The sequence below is a fragment of the Vombatus ursinus genome, unplaced genomic scaffold (assembly GCF_900497805.2).
Source record: "Vombatus ursinus unplaced genomic scaffold, bare-nosed wombat genome assembly UNPS02014807.1, whole genome shotgun sequence".
Taxonomy (NCBI): Eukaryota; Metazoa; Chordata; class Mammalia; order Diprotodontia; family Vombatidae; genus Vombatus; species Vombatus ursinus.
Window position 1 is genome coordinate 9827578 of NW_020954585.1, and position 24201 is coordinate 9851778.

The 24201-nt window shown below is 35.9% G+C and overlaps 1 protein-coding gene across 2 annotated transcripts in view; it reads right to left on the minus strand.

The window, feature by feature from the left end:
• LOC114052273 (UPF0505 protein C16orf62) overlaps positions 1-24201 on the minus strand; it is a 119341-nt gene that overhangs the window by 58423 nt on the left and 36717 nt on the right. For both annotated transcript variants that reach the window (XM_027874811.1, XM_027874812.1), the window contains exons 12-20: positions 22979-23072; positions 19402-19479; positions 17890-18012; positions 12457-12503; positions 10232-10343; positions 9404-9520; positions 4139-4192; positions 2469-2549; positions 1061-1123 (exon numbers count right to left, since the gene is read on the minus strand). In XM_027874811.1, the coding sequence (XP_027730612.1) occupies positions 1061-1123; positions 2469-2549; positions 4139-4192; positions 9404-9520; positions 10232-10343; positions 12457-12503; positions 17890-18012; positions 19402-19479; positions 22979-23072 (769 nt within the window). The remainder of the gene's footprint in view (positions 1-1060; positions 1124-2468; positions 2550-4138; positions 4193-9403; positions 9521-10231; positions 10344-12456; positions 12504-17889; positions 18013-19401; positions 19480-22978; positions 23073-24201) is intronic.

The following is a 24201-nucleotide window of genomic DNA, read 5'->3' on the forward strand; positions in this document are numbered from 1 at the left end:
TGTGTCACTGACACAAAGTCAGTAGCAGTCTTGGTGAAATCGAGAATACTGTCTTTTTTAAAAATTCATAATTAAGACCTAAGAACTCTGATCAAGACAAGCGACCAACCACAACTCCAGAGGACTCAAGATGAAACATGCTATCCACCACCTCTAAATAGAAATATGATGGACTCAGAGTGCAGATTTAAAGCATTTTTTCGGACATGGCTAATGTAGGAATTTGTTTTGCTTGACTATGCATATTTGTAAAGGTTTTGTTTTTCTTGCTTTCTCAATGGATGGGGAGAGAGGGAGGAAGAGGAGGATAATTCAGAACTGAAAATAAAATAAAACTCTATTTTTAAAAATCCATAACTAAAGAAAAAGTTAAATTTTAGTTAGAGGTTTGTAGATATAATGATAACTTTTTTCCCCATCCAACTTCACACGATGTCTCCATCTCTTGAAATGTCTAAGAACCTCCTAGAGGACAGTTAACAGGTTAAGAATTCACACATGAAGGAAAATTCATTTCAATGAGGGAATTGCCTAGAACAACTAAAGATCAAGGAGATCAGTTGACTCAAAGAAATAGCAGTTTGGGGAAAGTAATTTAGGAGTTAAGGGAGCATTTCTTCAAGAGTAGGAGCTTGGGTCTGATGTCATGGTGAAATTCTGAGCAGAGAGGAAGCAGTATCAATCCAGTAAATACCTTTGGAGGAAATGGACACAAAGGAAAGGGGAAGACAAGCATAAAACAAAAGTAGAAAGAGATTGAAAAAAACTTTCCTCCTTTACCATTTTGCCTAGTGTCAGTCCTAATTAGGAAAATCCTAATAATGAAGCTTTCCTGCAAATAACATATCATTTAGTCAACTATAACCAAAGTAAACTATAACAGCACAAGAAAAAGTGAAACTACTGTTCTGGAAGCTATGAAGATATTCTAGAGTTTCAAGACACTGCTAGATGCATCCATGTGCACCCATGTGCGAGCATGCATGTGCACACCACACATACACAAAACACACACAAAACACACACATACACACAGAGATGATTTTAAATACTCACTTACCACTGAGAAAAGAACTGAAAAATCATGAAAGTAGGTGATAACTTTCTGAATTATTGAATGAAGCTAAAAAACAAAATGTACACATTTTATTTAACAGACATATCATATATATATACATATACATGTATAAAATACACATTTTTAATTTGGAAATAAAAGAAATCAGTTTTGGACATAAAAGGATTCAGCTCAAGGAATTAGTTGTTTTAACTACGATTTCTTTTTTTTTTTTTTTTTTTGGTGAGGCAATCGGGGTTAAGTGACTTGCCCAGGGTCACACAGCTAGTAAGTGTCATGTGTCTGAGGCTGGATTTGAACTCAGGTCCTCCTGACTCCAAGGCCAGAGCTCTATCTACTGCGCCACCTAGCTGCCCCATTAACTATGATTTCTTGTTTCAACCCTCATCACTAAAAATTCATGTAAACTAAACAATGAAAATAATAACATTTTATATTATAGGATGTTACAATGGTTCTCAGGGCCAAAATTGTAAATAACAATTCTGTTTGTCCAAGACCATACACCAAGAAGGTGGCAGAAAACTGATCTGAATGTTGACTGACCCCAGGACATCTCTGGAAAGCTAATTTTAAAAAATAAATATGAGTTTTGTTTTTCTAATGTGGGGAGCAGAGGGTGAGAAGAAGAGAAAATCAATTTTTATTCATTGGGGGAAATTTTTTAATTTAAAAATACAAAAATAAATCCTGGATAGAAAGAAAAAGCACCAGGACAAAACACTATAAGAAAACTCCTATTAGTTCAGTATCATAAAGTTTAACTGCTTAAGAGTTCAAGTCATTTGGTTTTACCTTTCTGACAATGTAATGGACAATTATTTGAAATAAAAATACTGACAGAATCCTTTAAATGGGAACTGATCTCAAAGGTCATATGTGTTATTTTTCAGTCACTTTAGTCATTTCCAACTCTTTGTGTCTTCATCTGGGATTTTCTTGGCGAAGATACTGAGGCAGTTTGCCATTTCCTTCTCCAGCTCATTTTCTAGATGAGGAAACTGAGGCTAACCGAGTGAAGTGACTTGCCCAGGGTCACACAACTAGTAAGTTTCTGAGACCAGATCTAAACTCAGAAAGATGAGTCTTCCTAACTCCAAGCCCAGCACTCTATCCACTGCACCACTGAGATGCCCCTCAAAGGTCATTAAGGCTAGCCCATAACTGATCTACACTCTATAGCTTTTATCAGGCCTCTTATTCATTCGAGTTCAAAACCAATCTCAGACAAATTCTGAGCCGTTATATCATTACATAAACTAACTCTTGGCCTACAAAAGTTTAGTTCTGAATAAAACATAGTAAGCAAGTCATTTCACGATAACTAATACTTAATTCAATTGTACAAGATGAAATTTAACAAAACTGAAATAAGAGAAAATTCTGTTACCTGTGGATATGCATCTTCAAATGCCCGATCAGGAGTCATGTGTTTGATGACGTCTGCTAAAACAGTATTGACCTCCCGTTTCTATTTGGGGAAAAATTAAACCCAAAACACCATGAACAAGTTTGTGAAAATTTTGCTGATGAAAGGACACACATTTATGGAACCCATAACTCATTTCCCCCTAAATGTACCTCAAAGCCCAAATTTAAGAGAAGAAATACAAATCATGTCACTTGTCTAAGATGGTACTTCCTGCAAACAATCTGGAAAGACATCCATAACCAAAGAATATAGCTGCTCTCACAGAAAACCAATTCTAATCTCATTTTCAAAGATTCTGATGGATGTCATGACTATTTTCAGGAGTAATATAAAAAAAAGACCCTATTCCTCTGCCTTACATTTAAAGTCCTTGACAACTGGGCTCTAACCTATCTTTCCTGACTGATTTCATATTCCTCTTATAAGTAAGGTGGATTTTAGTATGTGTAAGAAGGATTTTGTTATTCCTTTTTAGACAACAATTCCAGGATCCTAGATAATATTTCCCATGAATTATGGTTGAAAACAACTTCCACCACGCCTGCACAGTGAGATATAGGGATGACATAAGGAAAATTTACTATGCTTATGCTGAATGACAATATTGCTAAAGTTAACCTGTGAGCTTAATATTGGCAAGATGCCTTCTTTGTCTGTTACCCTATAAAGCAAGTGGGCACTGATCAGTAAGGGGGGAACCCATTTTGGAATTTGGGTAATGCATAGAGGAATGCATGAACCTGCCTAGATAAACCCCCATCAAGGCTTAGGGGGAATCTGTGTTTGCTTCAACCAGCCCCCATTGTGGCTTAAGAAATGAGGAGTTGTACTCTTATTCTCTCCTGTCCCATAGAGAAGAGTGATTAGGGAATGCTGTAGGAGCTGGTGCTCCCATTATCAGCAAACTCCCGTTGAGACTACAGTATTATTTAACCCCTCTGAAGCTGTCTTCCTCTCTGACCACATCAAGAGTGAACCTGTGCTAGAATGAAACTGTTAGTTTTAGGACCCCTCCTGTGTTCTCCTGCCCAACAAATGGTGTTGCCTATGTGTTTACCTGTGAAACATCATCTCCTCACACACTCTATGAGCCAAACTGGCCTCCTTGCTGACCTCCCAATTCAAAATTCCATCTTCTGTCTCCATGCAGGGTACAGGGTCTCCCCTGGGTTGGGTATGTTTTCCTCCCTCTCCCCCACCTCTTGGAATCCCTAACTTCATTCAAGGTTCAGCTCAAGTGCCATCTCCTACAAAAGGTCTAGCCTGATCCCTCTAGCTGTTGGTGCTTCCCTCCAAAATTATTTGCTATCTACTTTATACATATTTCATGTTTACAGGTATACATGCATGTGGTTTTTCCCAGTAGGATATAAGCTTCTTGAAGGAAGGGACAATATTTTCAGTTTTTTGCCAGTGCCTAGCACTAGGACAAGCATATAGTAAGATGTTCAATAAATGCTTGTTGTTTTGAATTGTCATAAATTACTACTTATGTTACATAACAATTACATACAAAAAACAATGAACTCATCTAACCTTTTTTTTTTTACCCTATGGAAAAGCATGCATACCTCTTTGTAAAACAGGAAAAAAAAGTTTTTCCACAAAATTTCAGAATAGTGACATACCGTGAAATGCCGGCACGTATATTCTACCCATACTTCAGCACAATTAATATAGTCCTACAAGAAAACGTAAATTATTTTTATAACAATATAATAATAACTAGCTACAAAACAGTAAGATTCAATTAATCTAATCAGTAGCAATATCCAATCAAGCTTGAAGCCTACTCACGTCCTCTGATCCACAAAACAGTTTAGAGTGATACAAGGACCACTAGCCTATGATATATTTTTCCTCATATGAACTCCTATGACTCTCAACCTACCATTTCAGCACTTACATAATGCCTTATATTGCTGCCAGTTACATTTTTACATGAATGTCTTATTTTCCCAATTTATTTATAAGCAGTCACAACGTGCCTATCATCCAATTCTATTTTTAGAATCCTTTATAAAGGGATTTGATTTATACACATACAAATACATTTAGCTTTATAGTGATATTTGTCACCTATCACTTTTTAAGATGTGATTCTACAAAACCCTAAATGTATGGGTACTATCCATTCTTTTCAATATTGTAAGCCTTAATAAAATGTATTTTTTTTAAAAGATTTTTAAAAACATGAACATCTCAGCACATAATTTGGAGTTTGGTGCTTTTATTACATAGAACAGATGTCCATCGTTTCAAGAACTGGATGAATCTTCCTCTTAGTCACTGCAGAGAAATCCATATATCTCTGTGACATGTTTAAAATGTGAAAGAAGGAGGCTCTCACACTTCAAGAAGCAGTTGTGTTGTTGGATTTTTGCTATAAAATAAAAGAAGCTCACAGAGTTTAATAAAGAAACTAACTGGACATTTCAACTCTCTTCTGGGAAAAGGATTTAGCTGAATTTACTAAGGCTGGTTATGAGGGACTGTATGATTAGAAAGATAGTCACAAGAAAATGTGGTATATAACTCAACATATCTTACTCTTCCTTTTTTTTTAACAGTGGAAGAGAAAGGAAACACTAAAGAAAAAAAGTTTTTAATCTCAATTTAAAAAAAAATGAATAAAGAATATTATATTCCAGGAAATAACTGTAATGTTAAAAAGACAAATTAACACCTTCTCTCTGACAAGCAGGTAGTTGAAGACTTGTTCTAAAAGAATGGAAAACATATAAAGGCTTAAAATTCAAAGGTCTAATTGAGATAAAAAGTTGGAGAAAAATGCCAATATGGGACATTTGATGCCATAGCTGTTCCAAAGCCTTAGAGAGCCAGAACCATGTATACACCCAAGACCACTTCTAACTAAATAAAAAGTAAAATTCAATAAACGTTGTTTTCCTCTACCTGAGACAGAACCATAACTACAGAGGAGATGTTAATAACTGAAGTTTGACAAAGAAAAGTACCAAATTATGTGCCAAAGTGTTAAAATTTCTTTAATTTTTTTTGGCTAGGCAATGGGGTTAAGTGACTTGCCCAGGCTCACACAGCTAATAAGTGTTATGTGTCTGAGGCCAAATTTGAACTCAGGTCCTCTGGAATCAAGGGCCGGCGCTCTATCCACTGCACCACCTATTTGCCTCACTAATTTTCTTTTTAAAAATACATCTTATGGGGGCAGCTAGGTGGCACAGTGGATAGAGCGCCGGCCCTGAAGTCAGGAGGACCTGAGTTCAAATCTGGCCTCAGACCAAACACTTGACACTTACTAGCTACGTGGCCCTGGGAAAGTCACTTAACCCCAATTGCCTAAGAAAAATAAAATTAAAAAAAATACATTTTATGACTTTTGTCTTTACACCATAGGAATTTCCCACACACACCCTTAATACTTAACCCTCTCTTATAACAAAGAAAGACATTTAAGCAAAAACATTCTATGCAGTTTGTGTCTGAAAATGTATACAATATTTCTCTTAATAGACCCACACCTATCTGCCTTAAGGCAAGAAGTATATTTCATTATCTCTTTAATGGTTTTTCTACTACTCAGAATTCAACTTCCTTTACGTAGTACTTTCATTTACATATATTGTTCTTTTGGTTCCACTTATTTTGATCTGTATCAGTTCATACAAATCTTCCTAAGTTTCTCTCAATTCCTCACTGTCATCATTTCTTCCTGTATAATATATTCCATTATAATAATATACCACAGAATTTTCAGTCATTTCCCGATGAAGGGACACCCACTTTGTTTCCAGCTTTTTGCTACCACAAAGAGTACTACTACAAATATTTGGGCATGCATTAGACTACAGTTTCTGCTTGATTTCCTTGGGATATATTCCCAATAGTAGAATTTCTGCGTCAAAGAGGATGGACAGTTTAGTCACTTTTATTACACAATTCTAATTTTAAATCTAGACCAAGTGGACCTATTTCATAGCTCCATCAAGAGTACAGCAATGTGTGTATTTACCATAACCTCTCTGACACTGTTTTCGTCTTTTTTTTTCTTTTCATTTTTTACAATTTACGTGGAATGAAGTAAAACCTCAGAGTTGTCTTAATTCACATTTCTCTTACTATTAATGATTTGGAGAAAGTTTTCTCAAGGTTATTTAGCAAAGCCTGGGTGGTAGTCTTCTGATCCTCTCCCCACCCAGTGACCACTGGTGCAGGGAATGCAGAGAGCTACATCAGTTAGAAAGGAAAGACAGATTCAGGCTCATTCTCTTCCTCCAGGTGGCATCATACAACTCTGAGACTTCCTAGGAGGAATAATAGATGGGTGGCCTCCTTCCCCCTGGCAACATATGTTGGCAACTATTCCCACAATGCAGTTAAACCAAGGGTTCAACTAAGTGAGCTAAGCTTGGACCCTCTGAGCCGTAGCTGCTTCTTCAGCATTGGGTTTCCTTCCTTGAGCACATGTGAGCACACAGCAATCCTAAGATAGGCTTGTCCAGCCTTAAAGGCAATCTTGTGAGTCTGAGAGAGGTCAGGGTTCCTAGGATCCTCATCCAGTGCTAGATGGACTATGGGAGGTAATTCCTACATTCACTACAGTATTTCTTGAAGGAGAAGACAACCATTGACAGGAGGATGAGCCCAAGCCCTGGCTTGGCTCACCAGAAGACATGGACCTAGAGAAAAATGTTTGAACAGTACCAGAGCTAAGGTAAAATGTAAAAGGCCTATTCATTAGTCCTACAAAAATATCATATCTCAGTATTTTAAATATCAGTCTCCTGGGAAAGAATAAGAGTATATATATTGCTGCTGCTTGTTTAAATTTTTATGTCAATGTGCACTGTGGTCTTAAATTGTGCAAGGAAATGAGCCTAACCCTTTTTGTAGATGGTCAGTCTCTCCTAAGACTGAATCTGCATGAGTTCAGAGCTGAAAAAGGCCTTATAATGAAGATGGAAAGGACTTCCCTGTCCAGCAGCTAGAGAAAGTGTCTTTGTCAAAATACAACAATGTAAATACAAAAAGAACAAATTTGAATACTGTGTAATTATATCCAACCAAGTTTGGCCTTAAAGAAATGAGAATATTCACCTCCCTCTCTCTTCTTTGCACAGGTGGGGCATATGACAATAGAGCTTACTTACACTATCAGACTCCACTGATGTACTGAACTGCCTTTTTCTCCCTTTATTTTTTATTCTTTGTTAAAGGGGATGGCTCTCTGGATAGGAGAAGGGGAAAGGGAAATAAAAGTGATGTAAAACATAAGGAAGGAAAGAAGGGATGGAGGAGAGAGGGAAAAAGGGAAGAGGGAGGGAGGGAATTGTATCTTTTCATCACTTATTTATTAAGAAATTGATCTGTGTTAAATATTTATGTGAATTTCTTATATATGTTATATGTCAGACTTCCTGTGAGGCAAATATTTTTCCTACTCTACCATTTATCTTCTAATTCTGTCTTCATTAATTTTTTTCATACAAAAGTTTTTTACCTTTCGTAGTCAAAATTATCTATTTTATTTTATATGCTCTCCTGTATCACTTGTTCGCTTAAAAATGCTCCCTCACAGGGCAGATTAGTACAACCCTATAATCCCACCTACTAGGAATTTTGAGGCTGGCAAATCTCATGAGTTAGGAAGTTCTGAGCTGCAGCACGCTAAGCCAATCAGGTGTCCATACTAAATCCACCACCAATAAGGTGAGCCCCAGGGGTTCGCCAGGCTGCTTAAAGAGGCAGCCCAAGTCAGAAATGGAATAGGTCAAAGCTCCAGTGCTAATCAGGAGTGGAATCTGGCCTGTACTTGCAGTCTGGATGAAATAAGGAAAACCAGTCTTTTTAAAAAAAAAAAAGTCAGGGCAGCTAGGTGGCACAGTGGATAGAGTACCAGCCCTGAAGTCAGGAGGACTTGAGTTCAAATCTGGCCTCAAACCAAACACTTGACACTTACTAGCTGTGTGTCCCTGGGCAAGTCACTTAACCCCAATTGCCTAAAAAAAAAAAAAAAAGTCCTCTTACCCAGAAGTACCAGATTTCATTCTCATCTATTTTTTTAAGAAAATCTTTCTCTATATTACAGAATTCTGAAAATATGTTATATAAATGACAATAATTGGCAAATACATATGTATGTATATATATGTATATATATATATGCTTGTTATTTTAATAAACGTTTATAGAAAAGCACAACTGACTAGATTGTGTACTAATTTATGTTCAGGTACGTATAGGTGGGAAAAGCCTAGCTAGATGGTCCACAAACCCTTAATCTACAGACTGCCATTCACCTAATAGCAGCTATGCAAATTGTAGGGTTAGTGCCTAGGAAGAAATAAATACCTTGAAATCTAAACAGCTAAGATTAGCTAACCCAAAATCATAAAGTAAAGACTAACAATACCCTTCTAGAAATCAAAATCAATCTGCCCGTTGTAATGATTCCTGAATTTGAAGTCAAGATTCAGAGGTTTTTCTGTCTTTATGTAGGAGCTAGGAAACCGAAATTCCCTACTAAAAACGATTTGAATCTGTTCCTATTCAATCTATTTAATCCTATTCAATCACTTTCATGTTGGCTTTTTAAAATTAGTAAACAAAAAATTATTTTCTGATGCTTTAAGAAATACTGAAGTTCTTTAAAGCCTTTAGTCATACATATTCTTACACTTTTTAGTGCTTTCATGGCTTTATGGCATAGGGTATAGACATAGGCACAAATCAAATAAACATCTGCATAGATAACAGACTTGTACAATAAGCTCAAGAATAATTAAAGGTTTGCACTTCTACTAAAAACAGAAGTGCAAATAACTTTATGATTATATCTTTTCAAGAGAAAATATACATATGCTGTTAGAACACGGTTAAAAGTAGATTTGATGTCTTGACTAGTAACCCACCTGTGGATTCTTCAATTTAGTGATAACTTTCCAGGCTTCATTCAATATCTGAAGTCGATCACTCTCAGGGGGATCAGCCAAGGCTAAGTTTAATCCCAATGAGCGAAAAAGGAGGTGCTAAGAAAATATCAAATCATCCTGTTACTTTTGGTGGACAGTGTGACATAATGGAAGAAATACTGGCTTGAGAGTCAGATGACCTAAGCTCAAATCCCAGCTCTGCTACTTATTTCCTATGACACCTTAGAAAGTCCTCCTCTCTGGACCTCTGTTTTCTGACCAGTATAAATAAGGAACTAGATGTTAGGGTCACCCTTCCCCCTCTAAATACTATGATTTTAAATCAGACATGTAAGGTTTTTTAAATAAAGGTAATAAAATTGATAACTTCCAAGGTTATTGTTTTGAATGTCCATTTCTAAATCTCTGCTATAGAATCACATGGCTTAAACTGTGAGAAACTAAAAAAAAAAAGTCAGCATCAATTTCCTTCTGCTTTATTAAATAAAATATTCTACTGGACAGTCTTTGAGGATTACTCCCTGGTAGAAAGTTTTTAAAAATCTAGGACCAAAGTCTAATAAAACTATTCCATGGAGAGTTACTCCAGAAAACTTAGGACTAGAATGACAGATGTACAGTAATTACATGATGTACAACAAACTCAATATCTAAATCGTCTTTCACCTACTTTTTTAACAGGAATAGAACCTACATTTGTATTCTTCTTGGACTATGTTACCTAAAACACCTGATTCTCTCCCTTGTGAGTGATCAACTAAATACTGCTTATTTGTTCTCTCACTGAACATTAAGTCAAAAGCCTACCTTGGGGAATCCAGACTCATCACACTCTTTAATCATGCCAATAAAATCCATAGACCTCGTAGCAATAAACTCAGCTCTGAATGCTGACATCACAGAATTCAACAGCAAAGCACTGCAAGAAACATTACACCAATCAACATTGCTTCCCATCGATGAAAGCCATTTTAATTTACAAATTACAGGGCTTTACTACATAACTGACAGCAATTTAATGAAAGCTTAAAAAAAAACAACTGAAGAAAAATAAAAACAACTTAGGAGAAAAACATGCTTTCAGAGGGTCAGTATGCAAATAAAAAAAGATATAGTGGCAACACTATCGATAGCTTGAGAAAAAAAGGCAATTTATTATTTACATAATATTCAAGAAAATACAAAGTAAAAATTAGAAGGCTAGATAAACCAAAAATAAAGACCTTTTCCATTTCCAATTTGTATTCACTTTACCTTATTGCTACTAAAAAATAAGTTATCTGATTTCTAAATATGTAAACAACCACATAAATCCATGATGACAAGGAAACTAAATTAATAATTGTCTAATAATTTTCCCTATCATATTAGATCCTACCCATGTTTTTAAAGATGGCCATCAACACATTTCCAAACTTACAAAAATTTTAATCAAGATTATAAAGTACACAGGGATAAATCCTTCCCTTGAGAGCACTCTATTTTCATAGTAGAATTTATCAAAACAATATTATTTTTTTTTTTTTTGGCTTTTGGTAAGGCAATCGGGGTTAAGTGACTTGCCCAGGGTCACACAGCTAGTAAGTATCATGTGTCTGAGGATGGATTTAAACTCAGGTCCTCCTGACTCCAAGGCTGGAGCTCTATCCACTGTGCCACCTGGCTGCCCCTTCAAAACAGTATTATTGAAACAAAACCAACAAACAATTATACACACAGTACACATAACTGTATACAATAAATTGGTTAGCTTACAAATAGTATTTTTCATCAAAATCTTTCTTTGGCCATGGCTTCAAACTACTATGTGAACTTGTGCCATGTGAACTTCCCTCTGCTTCAATTTATAAAGTAGAAATATTATTTACATGCTTTTCAAAGATTTCAGAGAAAGTAAGGTTTCAAGGAGCTATATGATCCTCAGTCATATTTACTGGCAGCCAATAGCAGATTCTGTTTAAGGACTGGCAAAGAAAAAAACACCCAGGAATCCCATTTACATTTATTTTGATCTCTTCCTACTCTGATGAGAGGAAACATGGCATGGTGGATAGAAAGTTAGCCTCAAAGCTAGCAACATCTGGATTCAAATCCCACCTCTGAAATATATGGGCTCTGTGGTTCTGGACAGCTCACTTAACATCTCAGTGCTCTACGGAGCTCTCTAAGACTCTAGGTTGTAGAGAAGCCTGCATTGTGTGGAAAGAATTCCCTCACCTGGGACCTATACTAATGGAAATCAACGGCTCAGTCTCAATCTCTTTCCCTGCTTTGTCTCAAGCACTTACTGTCCTTAGACCACATAGTTTGGCACTTAATCTTACATGGCATTACATATTATTTTCTTTTTGTTTTGTTTTGTTTTTTTAGGCAATCAGGGTTAAGTGACTTGCCCAGGGTCACACGGCTAGTGTCAAGTGTTTGGTCTGAGCCCGGATTTGAACTCAGGTCCTCCTGACTTCAGGGCTGGTGCTCTATCCACTGCGCCACCTAGCTGCCCCTTATTATTTTCTATTTAACATGTTTAACCCTCATGTCCTCAACCAGACAGTCAACTCCTGGCAGTCAAGGTTCATATCTAACACTTCTCTTTTATCCTCAACAGCATCTAGCAGCAAGAGTAGACTCTACAGCTACATAAAACAAAGCAAAAGGCTTTTGTAACAGACAGCAAATAACCAAAACGCAAGGCAGAGTGTAGGAGCGATACTTTCTTATTCCCTCTGCTAGCCATCAAAAAGCAATTGCCTCTATATATCTCTCCTGATTAAGTAGTAATGATTTCTCTTTCTAGCTAAGTAAGAATGATTGCTTATACTCTTTAAAATAGCAATGAGAAAAAAAATAAATAAAGTCTGATATCTTTCAAGGACAATCAAAAAAAGGTTAAGAGTTTGGAAAATTGCTTCTGGTTGACCAGATGGAAGAGTTTCATATAGCCCTTCTACAAGCATATGCACAAATGGACTTCACTGCCTTGGAACAGAAGATTCAGTCTTTAATTTATGCTCTAGGAATGACAGAATACTTACTTGTTCCCTAGTTTCTTACACCTTTCCATCATCTCAGTAAGCAGAACCTAGGTGAACATTTAATAAGAGTTTAGAGGTGAGTTAACCAAATGTACCATTCTTTACAGTAAAGTTCTAGTACAATTAAGTGTTCTAAGTGTAATTAAACCATGAAATTCTATGTCTCTTTTTCAGAAAAAAAAATTACCTTACTTCTCTCATTTGATGCTTCCTCTTTTCCCACTCTACTCCTCCCAATGACCTCTTCCCAATTCTCCCCATAACCTAAATGAAGGGGAAAATTAATTGGATACCAATTCCACATGGCACTCAGTGGAAGAACTTCTTCTGTATACATTTTTATAACCAATAGTTTTGAATAGTGCTTAACTCATAGGACACTCCTAACAAATGCTTGTTGATTACTGAATAATTGAAAAAGCTCTTAAGACAATCGACCTCAAAATAGTCACTTAAAAAAAAAAGAAAGAGGCAACTAGGTGGTGCAGTGGATAGAGTCAGGAGGACCCGAGTTCAAATGTGCCCTCAGACCCATAATACTCACTAGCTGTGTGACTCTGGGCAAGTCACTTAACCCCAATTGCCTCACCAAAAAAAAAAAAAGAAAGAAAAAAAAAGAAAAGCATCTTCTAAGGGAAGGGTCTAAGGGAGGCTACCAGGAGAATGCAAAAAAATCTTGAATGGTATTGCCAAGATTCACCCTAGGCAAATATGAAGTAAGCAAAATTGTAATGCTGTCCTACCTCTCCTACCAACACTTAATAAATATTGTTGAACTAGATTAAGGAGTAGATACTTTTATATAAATCATGGATCAAAAGGTTTACCTCCTTCTTAGTACAACTCCTTAAAGTCCTGCTTCTTATCCTCAGCTGACTCTTAAATAATACCAAATAATCTGGTATTAACTAGGATTAACTAAGGCTAAGGCTCTAAAACAGGGGTGGGGAACCTGCAGCCTCAAGGCCACATGTGGCCTTCTAGGTCCTTGGGTATGACTTTTTGACTGAGTCCAAGTTTTACAGAATAAATCCTTTTATTTGTTCTGTGAAGTTTGGATTCAGTCAAAGGGCCACACTTGAGGACCTAAAGGGACATATGTGGCCTCGAGGCCACAGGGTCTCCACCCATGCTCTAAAAAGTGACTTCTACTAGAAGTATCTGAATTTGAATCAAGCACTGCAGAAGGTACCAACTAGCTTCTGGGGAGCTCCAATTAGGAAGGGAAGGTAGTATCCTGTAAGTATAGTTTCCTTGCTGTCCCCTAAGAGGAAGTGAATAAATGAAGACTTGGCACACCACTTCTAAAAGAACACATTGAGCAATTCGAATTATTTTAGCTACAAAGAGAATATGTTTTCCAATTTTGAATAAAATGTGTATGTATTTAGAATATATCCCACTAAAGGATTGTGAAAGCATTTGAATTCTTTCTGGAAATACAAATATCTCTAAATATAAATGTAGCCAAAAACCTATGTCTCGATCGTAGGCATGTTTGCCAAAAGTTCTTCATCTGAAAAGATGACAAAGTTGATTGTCTTCGGCAAGAACAAGATGAATACTTTAGCTCAAAACAGATTACAATTTAAGGAAATCTTTTGGCAGTGATAAACCACTGCAAAATCTGCAGTTTGGTCAATTTGTCCTATATACTACATATTTGGATAGGCTCAGAAGGGGCATAAAGCATATGAAAAAAAATATAGGAAGGGAAAGTTGTTGCCTCTGTCTTGTAACATTTCATTGTGAACTTTAACTTTCTAAATATTTCTTTAAAGTACATAATGTTAATAGGCTTGCACTGACTTTTTACAATACCTTCACAGATATGACTTCATGAAAAATGATTTTAACAAATAAGATAATGTCACTTAATACTTCTACAGCTGAGAGAGAGAGGTTAAGGGCAAATTCATACAATGACCTAAAGACAAGAGCCACTGTCATTTCTACAAATCTAGAGTTAATGCATCCTAAATTTCACAAAATTTATTATTTTCAACATAAATTATATATGTAATTATATATAATTATATATGTAACACAGTATGTAAAAAGATGACTTTTAATTTCTTATATTTCACTTTTACTGTTTCTTGTCTTATTTTTTAAAGCAAATCAGAGAATTGTGGGCCTAAGAAAAAAATAAAGGTCACGAATGCTGCAACACTCCAGGCTAATTCTTTGTCAAAGATATGCTTTGATTTGCTTTTATGTGAACTTAAAAATTGAATTTACAACATGACTTCAACATAACAGAATTCCATTGGTGAATTCACTAAAGTTCTTATCTGTCTTCAAGACTGTACCATAGGGTAAACATATCTAAAGAAGGAAAAAGATTTGACGAATTAAATCTTTTGGTATCAGAGTTAACTACAAAAACCTTTAAATCAATCTAGAATTGTTCTCTGTCCTTCATTCCACATATTGTCCAATTTTCCTAAGAAATGTCTTTTGTATCTGTTACTTCTTTATTTCCAACAACACCACCCTAGTTTAAGCCCTGTCATTGAACACCTACATTACTATTATCTCTTTTTTTTTTGTTTTGTTTTGCTTTTTGGTGAGGCAATCAGGGTTAAGTGACTTGTCTACGGTCACACAGCTAGTAAGTGTCAGAGGCCTCATTTGAACTCAGGTCCTCCTGACTCCAAGGCCGGAACTCTATCCACTGTGCTACCCAGCTGCCCCACTACTACATCCTCTTGACTAGTCTTCTTGATGGTAGGCTCTTTTCCCTTCTACTATATCTGCCATATTATTATCAGATTAATCTTATTTTCTTTAATTAATTAATTAAGCTTTCTTTTTTTATCACCACACCTTCCTTAAAAATCTCTAATGACTACCTATTCCCAACTATATCAGGTCTGAGTTTCTCTTCCCTGTATAATTGATTCTGCTTTGAATAGAAGAATTGGGGAACCTTTCATGAAGCCAGGACAAATGTTTTATCATGTAAATAATTCCCTCCTGGTTTATCTGATTTTTAAATTCAAATCTGGGGGATCATATTTTTCTTCAAGTGGAGGCTTATCTATGTTATTTAAATATACTCAGCTTCAATTTGAGCTACTTCTTTTTGGTATTAAATTATATTCAATAAATATTTGTTAAGTGCCTGCTGTGTACACAGTACTGTGCTAAGTACTGAAGATAAAGAGACAAAAAATAGTCCTTGTCTTTGAGCCAGCAAGGTGGCATAGTGGATAAAGTTCTGGTCTTGGAGTCAGCAAGACATGAGTTCAAATGGTACCTCAGACTACCACTATCTGTATGAAATTGGCAAGGCACTTAATCTCTCAACATAATTTTCTCCATCTACAAAACTGGAATAATAACAATAGTACTTACTTTTCAGGGTTGTACTAAGGATGTTTTAATTCTACCTGCGCTATTCCTATACTTTGTGAAATATGACCAATTATTTTTTACAAGATGCCATGTCACATTCAGAGTCAAACAGTACATCAAAGATATAATTTTTGATCACTCTAGAATATGAATGATTTCCTAGATGACTCTTCTCCAGGAAAGATTTCTAAGTTCCCACTGACATCCTTTGAGATGAGGGAGGGAGGGAATTATTTACATGATAAAACATTTGTCCTGGCTTCATGAAAGGTTCCCCAATTCTTCTATTCAAAGCAGAATCAATTATACAGGGAAGAGAAACTCAGACCTGATATAGTTGGGAATAGGTAGTCATTAGAGATTTTTAAGGAAGGTGTGGTGATAAAAAAAGAAAGCTTAATTAATTAATTAAAGAAAATAAGATTAATCTGATAATAATATGGCAGATATAGTAGAAGGGAAAAGAGCCTACCATCAAGAAGACTAGTCAAGAGGATGTAGTAGTGGGGCAGCTGGGTAGCACAGTGGATAGAGCTCTGGCCTTGGAGTCAGGAGGACCTGAGTTCAAATGAGGCCTCTGACACTTACTAGCTGTGTGACTCAGGCTTAAGGTAAAAATTAGAATACCTTGTGACATTGTTCTTTTTAATCCTCCCACAAGCCTTCTTTTATCATCCTCCCCATCCAAAAGTAACTTCTTTCTACCTATATACTAACCTAACACTGTGTTCTTCTTCTTTTACTTTATATTCACAATTTACCATGTAACATAATTATTTGTGTTTATATATGTTTCCTTACTAATAAATCCATAAACTATGCAAGGGCAATGTCTATCTTCTCTATGTACTCCACAGTGCTTCATAAATAGTAGATGCTGAAATATTCACAGAATAAATTATGCCAATTTGTTTTTCCTTAAAGCATGGGAAACAAAATTCCCTGGTTTTCAAAAACACCTACCACTATTCCGAGATCTTAAGTGCCCTACTGAATATACAGGGCTGCCATCTTTTTCCATAGTAAAATCTTCAAAAACCTAAGACTCTATTAAAATTCAAAGAATGAAAACTGAAGATGAGAAAAAATGTATACTATACGCTAAAACAATGACCAAACATAATTCAATTCAACAAATATTTATTGGACACCTATATGTGCAAGGCTAATTATACTATGCTAGATGCTGTGGGTAATAAGAAGTCTAAGATATATTTTGCTCTCAAAGGATTCATTATTAAGTTGGCATAATAAGACAAGCATGTAATAAGTTAAATAAAAATAAGAAGATTTAAATAACTATTCAAGACAACAGCAGAAATGCCACAAGACCTTACATAGCTGTCACATTGGTGGTGATGATAAATATTTTGGGTGTTCAAAGGGAGAAAAGAACACTTCAGCATGAGGTGGTGGGGAAGGCTGTGTGGCAAGGAACCTTTCCTCACAAAGTTCTATGACTTGACTCTTCTCAATCACCAGAGATTTCTTAGATTAAACTCCCGTCAGTTTTATTTGGCATTAAATAAGAAAGAACCTAAAGGAAGTTTAGTTCTTGACACTTATTACATTTTTAACGTTCACTTACCCCAGAATTAGGAACAACTCATCATTTCGTTATAGCAACACCTTCATTTAAATTATTTAAATTTGAATATTAATTAAATTAATTAAAATTTTAAATATTAAAGTATTTAAATTACTTTCAACTGCCATATCATTCTTGTGACAAATATAACTCCAAATCCGGAATCTGTGCAAAGTATTAAAAATGCTTCAAAGAAGATGTGTCAAGGTTATTTTTGACAACATACCTTCTTCAGAGAAAAAAATCCAGTTTAAAAATAATCATAGTGGGGACAGCTAGATGGTACAGTAGATACAGCACTGGCCCTGAAGTCAGGAGGACCTCAGTTCAAATCCGACCTCAGACACATGATTGATACTCACTAGCTGTGTGACCCTGGGCAAGTCACTTAACCCTGATTGCCTCATCAAAAAAAAAATAATAATAATAATCATAGTGTATTATCTATGAAATTTCATTTTAAAGTATTTGTATAAGGAAATTACCTCAGGAGCATGATAAGCAATGCACTGCAAAATCCAGTCAATAGCAGGAGAGTACAAAGTAAGATACAATGGAATCTCCACCCCTTGCACCACCAACTGATTCTGAACTGTATCCCCATGAATCTAAAGGAGACACATACACACATAAAAATTATATATTTACTTACATATAAATATATATTATATTAATTAAATTAATATAAATGGTAGTATAAAGATAAATTTATTTATGTACATTAATATGTAGATGAGGCAACTAGATAGCTCAGTGGATAAAGGCTGGGCCTGGAGTCAGGAAGATCTCAGTTCAAATCCAGCCTCAGATACTTCCTAGCTGTGTGACCCTGAGCAAGTCATTTAACCTCTCTTTGTCTTAATTCACTGGAGAAGGAAATAGCAAACCACTGCAGTGTCTTTGCCAAGAAAACCCAATGGACAGAGTTGGACATGACTGACCTAGACAGCAATATAAATATGCATGTGTGTGTATACACACACACCCACACATATTACTTTTCTAGAAAATATACCAAAGAGAAAAAATAATAAATGAATAATGCATACTTATATGGATATTTTTGCACATTCCTCTCTCCAGTTGTTAAAGCTAGATTTTGTGTTTGTCCTTTGTTCTGGAAGAGGACTAAGACATTAGGGAGATGATGACATGACTTGCAATTGACTTTGATTTGAGTGAGGGAGGGCTGTGCAAGTGCACTAGCCTCACTTTCTCCTCCAAAGTCATCTGGGTGCCAGATATTCATCAGGATGACTGGAGATGGCCCAGGATGCAATGGGAGACCCTGGCTCTTTTAAGCTAAAATCTTTTCAGGTTCTCACTTTGAGTGAGGTGACACCCATTCAGTGAATAGACCTCTTTAAGAAGTGAGTCAAGGGATGGCCCCTTAAATAAAAAAAATGAAAATCAAACTGGGAGGGGAAGACCCTCAGGGTTACGGGCCAAAAGAGAAACAGTTACTCTTTATATTCACTGGGACCAAGGAGGGCCAAAAAATAACCATGCTTGGGCAGGGACCTATTTTTGTCCAATTTATGAGCTCCAGAGTGAACTGGGTGAGAACCTGAAAAGACCTTAGCTTAAAAGGGCCAAGGTGTCCCATTGTATCCTGGGCCATTTCCAGTTGTCCTGATAAAGCTAGAAAAAATATGCCCAAAGTTTCCAACCTCACTTAGCTCATTTGATTTGGAAATATATACTGCAGGGCTAGTAAACTGAAAAAAATAGAAGATGCTAAGGAAAAAAACTAATCAACTGGAGATCAGTCCTGTTAACACATACATTTTTAATAACCTATACTTGGTCAATATAATCAATACATTTTAATTGCCAATAATAGGTGGTTTCACAATTTCTCAGCATAAACTCAATTTAAAGGCTATAAAGCATTTTCATTTTGGAAGACAAAATTGAATTGACTAATAAGATAATAAGTTTGTCATATAATTGACCCATTAATTAGGGTGGTTTTTTTTTTTTTTTAGTTTTCTTACCTGCTTAAATGTAAGGAGGAAATCAAAAAAGTTCTTATTTAGACTTTCTTTAAGATGTGGAGCCACTTCCATCCCAACCTACAGACAAATCAAAGTAAAATCATCTTTGAGCTTCCTAGCAGTTTATATTTACAAACAGATATCTAAGGAACCAATCAATAAAGAGAGAACTCCAAAGTAGAATATATTGCTTAATTTGTCTATGATATCCTCTCCCTCTAGAGAAAATACAACTAATGTCTCTAATTTTTAATAAGATAACCAAGCAACCAGGAGAGACCTTCATTACAAGTTCTACTTAAATGTTTCATTGCTGTGGTTACTTCCTCTAGAGATGTAAACTACAAACCTTGGTAGGCCTTAGCAGACCATCTTAGTGAACTGCCATGGCAATCCTTCCCTTCTCTCCACCACTGCCCACCCCAAAAAAAAGTCTAACCACTTCCTAGAGGCCAAACTTCTGGGATTAATTCTGTGGAAAAAATAACTAAACTGGTTTTCTAACAGTCTATACCTAGTCTCACAATCAAAGCTTTTCTTGCTTGATACAATCAGCCAGAGCTTGCACTGGAATGATATAGGCTTTGTGAACTCAGGGTTCCCTCCATGCTGAGATAAGACATTGTATTTTGGTTGAGCTTAACATCACTTCAAATATTAAATTAATTCCTTCTGTTACACCAAATTAGCTCCTTGCAGAATCATCACTGGAGAAGTAAATTTTTACTTTTTTTAAAAATAATGTTCAACATAAAACATATTGTAAAGCATTATTACAGTATAAATCCAATAATTACAAGAATCAGTTCTTCAAAACAGCTCTTTCAAATTTGTAGTTGCCGACATAAGCTAGTTAATTATAGGGTATGTAATAAATGTGTGTTAGCATATATGTGAAGAGGTGTGGGATTAAAAAAGTAGGAGTGGCAAACTGAAAAACCTACATGAAATTGAGATCTTTCCACATAAAAGTGGCTGATAAAGTTGGGAATCAAAGCAATTTGAAAATTCCAGTTTTATCACTAAAATGCAACACGAAAAATAACTTCTGTGAATTGAGGATGTTCAATAGAAACAACAGGAAGCTTAGTGAGACAAAGTCTGTAAATCACTTTGAATTCACCTGAGAAAGGCTGATCCTCAAGATCAACTAGCCCCTATGAATAATGTATATAAAAAGTGAAACGTTGAGGGATAAGAACACAGAATAAAAACATCTAAAGAGAAATGTTACATCAAGTTGCATTATATTTTGACTGCCTCGAATTCGATTTAATCATACCATAGAAGAGGGAATAATTATCTGTTAGGCACGATCAGCAGCCAAGAAAGGAATTGCAAACAAGTAGCACAAAAAAACGAGAAAGAGATATGACTCAAGAAGAAAAGTTAATCATACTTTCCTTTTATAAACAGCTTCCCAGTCCCATCCCTACACCCACCCCCCATTCTACCCACTCAAATCTTTTGTTTGTTTCTTCCCAAGGAAAGCAAATGAGTAGCTTGGACTCTGCTTTGGGCCAGGATCACTTTCCCCCAGTGCAGCACTGATAGAGTGTTCATCTCCCACACTAGGGCTTTCTACATCTGTCTCAGATTATTCCCCAGTTAATTAATGGGCTATCACTTACACTCTTAATATTAAAAAGCCTTTATATCTACACAATGTGGGGAATTTATTTATGTCCTAGATTTATTAGGACATCAAAGGCAGGATCTATCTTTATCACCATTTAGTCTCTCACTCCTGAGAGGCAATATTTTAAAGTTACAGCCACTACTGACTACTAAAAGATACTTTGTAACATTATCACTTCCTAACTTTCCTCACTTCTTTAAGATAATATAAATCTAGAAGAACAAGGTTCCCCCCCTCATCTAACTGATTTCTCATAAGCAAGAAACAGCATTAAGGTACAAGAAGAATCATTTTAAATATATTAGCTTATTGTGATAAACTGCCCAGTACAATCCCTTGCACATAGTAAGTGCTAAGTAAATGTTGACCAATTAAGGGACTGTTTGATTCTTAATAAATTCAAAACTCAGCAGCTTGGGAAAAACATTGTGTATACATGACATTCCCATGTAGGTTATGAAAACACACCACATGCTTTAAGGGGGTGGAAATATATGGACATATTACAAAGGGAAAAAAAAATCCCAACCTTAAAGTGCCTATTTGTGTCTTCTATTGTCAGTATTTAAAAAAAAAAATCTTTAAAGGTCTCCTTTAAAGTGGGTATCTCATTTATTCTGAGGACAATTGTGATTATCTGATTCCTTTTGTGACCAGTTAAGAGACAACACTTACCCCAGTATTGCTATATATTCTGGAAAAAGACAAAATCAAAACCTATAGACTTAAATCTATTTGATTTAATAATATAAACTATAGCTTTGTTCTCAAAGTATTTTAATGTTCACCAGGATCTCATTAATCATTAAGTTTGTTTTAAAAACTTATTATGCTGATATCACCATTATTGTGATGTCTCTACTTGGCTTAGCAGGGACCCTAGGTTTTCCAAGGCTATGCCAACAAAACACAAGTTGGGGTAGGTCCTATCAAGCTCGAATGATTTGGAACATTGTCTTGACAGAGTCAAGATCCAACCAAGCTAAATTCTAAGAGGCTCATCATCAAAAGATTAACTTCGAGGTTATGAAAATATTGAGCCAAAGAAACCAATGAAACAGTTTCTCTATCAAAGCAACATGGGGCTACCATCTCCATCCATAGAATATTGCCCTGGGGGGGGGGGGCAGGGAGTGTTTCACTTTTGTCTTTGTACCCTGTGCACCCAACATAGAGCCTGTTACAGAGTAGATACTTAATTAAGTGCTTGTTGAATGGAACTAGAGTCACAAACCTTTAGGACTATTAAAATAATAACGATGCTGATAAAACCAGCAAAAATTGTTCACTGAACTACAAGAGAAACCTGGCAGAGGTTAGCCAAAAACATTTTATTTCTAAATGGAAACTGAAATATTTAAATACTTCAAGAACTAGAGGGTTTTCAAGTACTTTACAATCAACATAGCCCATAACTGAGGGGCAAACTGAAACCCTGGGCTGATTCACAAGTAAAGCATAGAGTCAATGCCATGACAGATTTTGCATCTTGTCACACTGTCCTAAATAAAGGGAGTCTCCACACTTTGCAAGTAGCAATGATGTTGTTCCCAAGTCTCTACTTCAACACGAACACAAAAGCACCAAATAAAAAATCATTGGGTTTTTTAAATGTCTTTTGTGTCAATGAAAACGTAGTCTTTAGGATTCTATTTTTGCCTTCTATCTTGGGAAGAACTGAAAAAAATTAACCCAGAAAAAAGTTGATTTTTATGATCCTATTTAATTAGTTAATCAAGTTACACTATTGTGAAATTAATTTTTCAAACAACAAGCATGGCTTAAGGAGTACTTTCTGTTAAAGATTCATTTACTAGAATTAGCAGCTAATAAAGTCATTCTTTCAATGACTTATGAAGTGGCAGCGGAAAAATGTGAGCATTCAAGGAAACATCACATACATACATTTTAAATAGCACTCATTAAATCAAAGCCTACCCTGCACAGATATGCTCGAGCATATACTGAAACCAAAGGGTCGCCAATTCCTCTAATCATACATGTCAGTCGTGGGAGACATTCTGAAATTCCTCTGTTAGAAGTAAAAGGAACAAAAAAGTCAGTATTACACACAGAGATTTAAAAATGATATCTTTTTTTATGTAAATTAAGAATTCTTATTTAAATTTTTGGCACCAATCAAGGTAAATATCTTAAGACTTTTAAAAGATATTGTTTTTGTTTCTTGGTACACATTCCACGCCCCCCCCCCCCACTATTGTAATCCTTTACCCCTTTCAAGCCTACTCACCCTTACCCCTAGGAGATTTTGCTGAGATTTTCTTCCCTCCCTCCATACCTCAAAATTTTATATATCTTTTCTCCTTCTCTCCTCCTTAGCAGTCTCTGAGGGTAAGGTGGGAGTCCTCCATGCCCTAGGTAAAGCTTGTATTCTTAATCCCATCCCCAACTGTCTCCTCTAAGACCTTGCTTTATCAATCATTCCTCCTCTCTCTTCAATCTATGCCTATCTACTTTTTCTCCCTGTGCCAAGAGGGGGGGGAAAAACACCTTCCCCTTAACCCTGTTATCTTCTTCAAGCTATTGTCTTCTTCCCTCCCCTCTCCTTTACTAAAAATAAATGATTAATAAATATAAAATAAAATAAAATAATAAATAATAATAATTAAAAACAATAAAAGACTGGTCTATACTCACTTGCCTCCACTTCTTCAATTCACTCCAACGCCCAGTAATCTGACTTTCAACCGCACCACTCAAGTAAAACTCTTCTCTCAAAGGACATAAATGACCTCTTGATTACAAATTCCAATGCTCTTCGGGTTGTATTTGATACTACTGATTATTCCCCCTCTTTCAGCTTCTATAATATAACTCTTCCTTGGTTCTCTTCTTGCCTCCTCAATTATTCCTTCTTAGTTTCATTCATTTATTCGTGTTCTCTTTCCCATTCACTAAATTAACTCTCAATGCTCTATCCACAGCCCTTGACTCCTCCCTCCTCTAGGAGGGAGACTATACTCCCTCCTTGAGCAATATCATGCATCCCTATTGTTAGTACAGCGCTCATAATATAGTAGGTATTGAAGAAATGCTTATTGATTTCAATGATCACCTCTTATGCAAATGACTCATCTTTATACATCTAGCCCTCATGTCTCCAGGATTCCATGCCTGCATTTCCAACTCCCTCTTTAGAT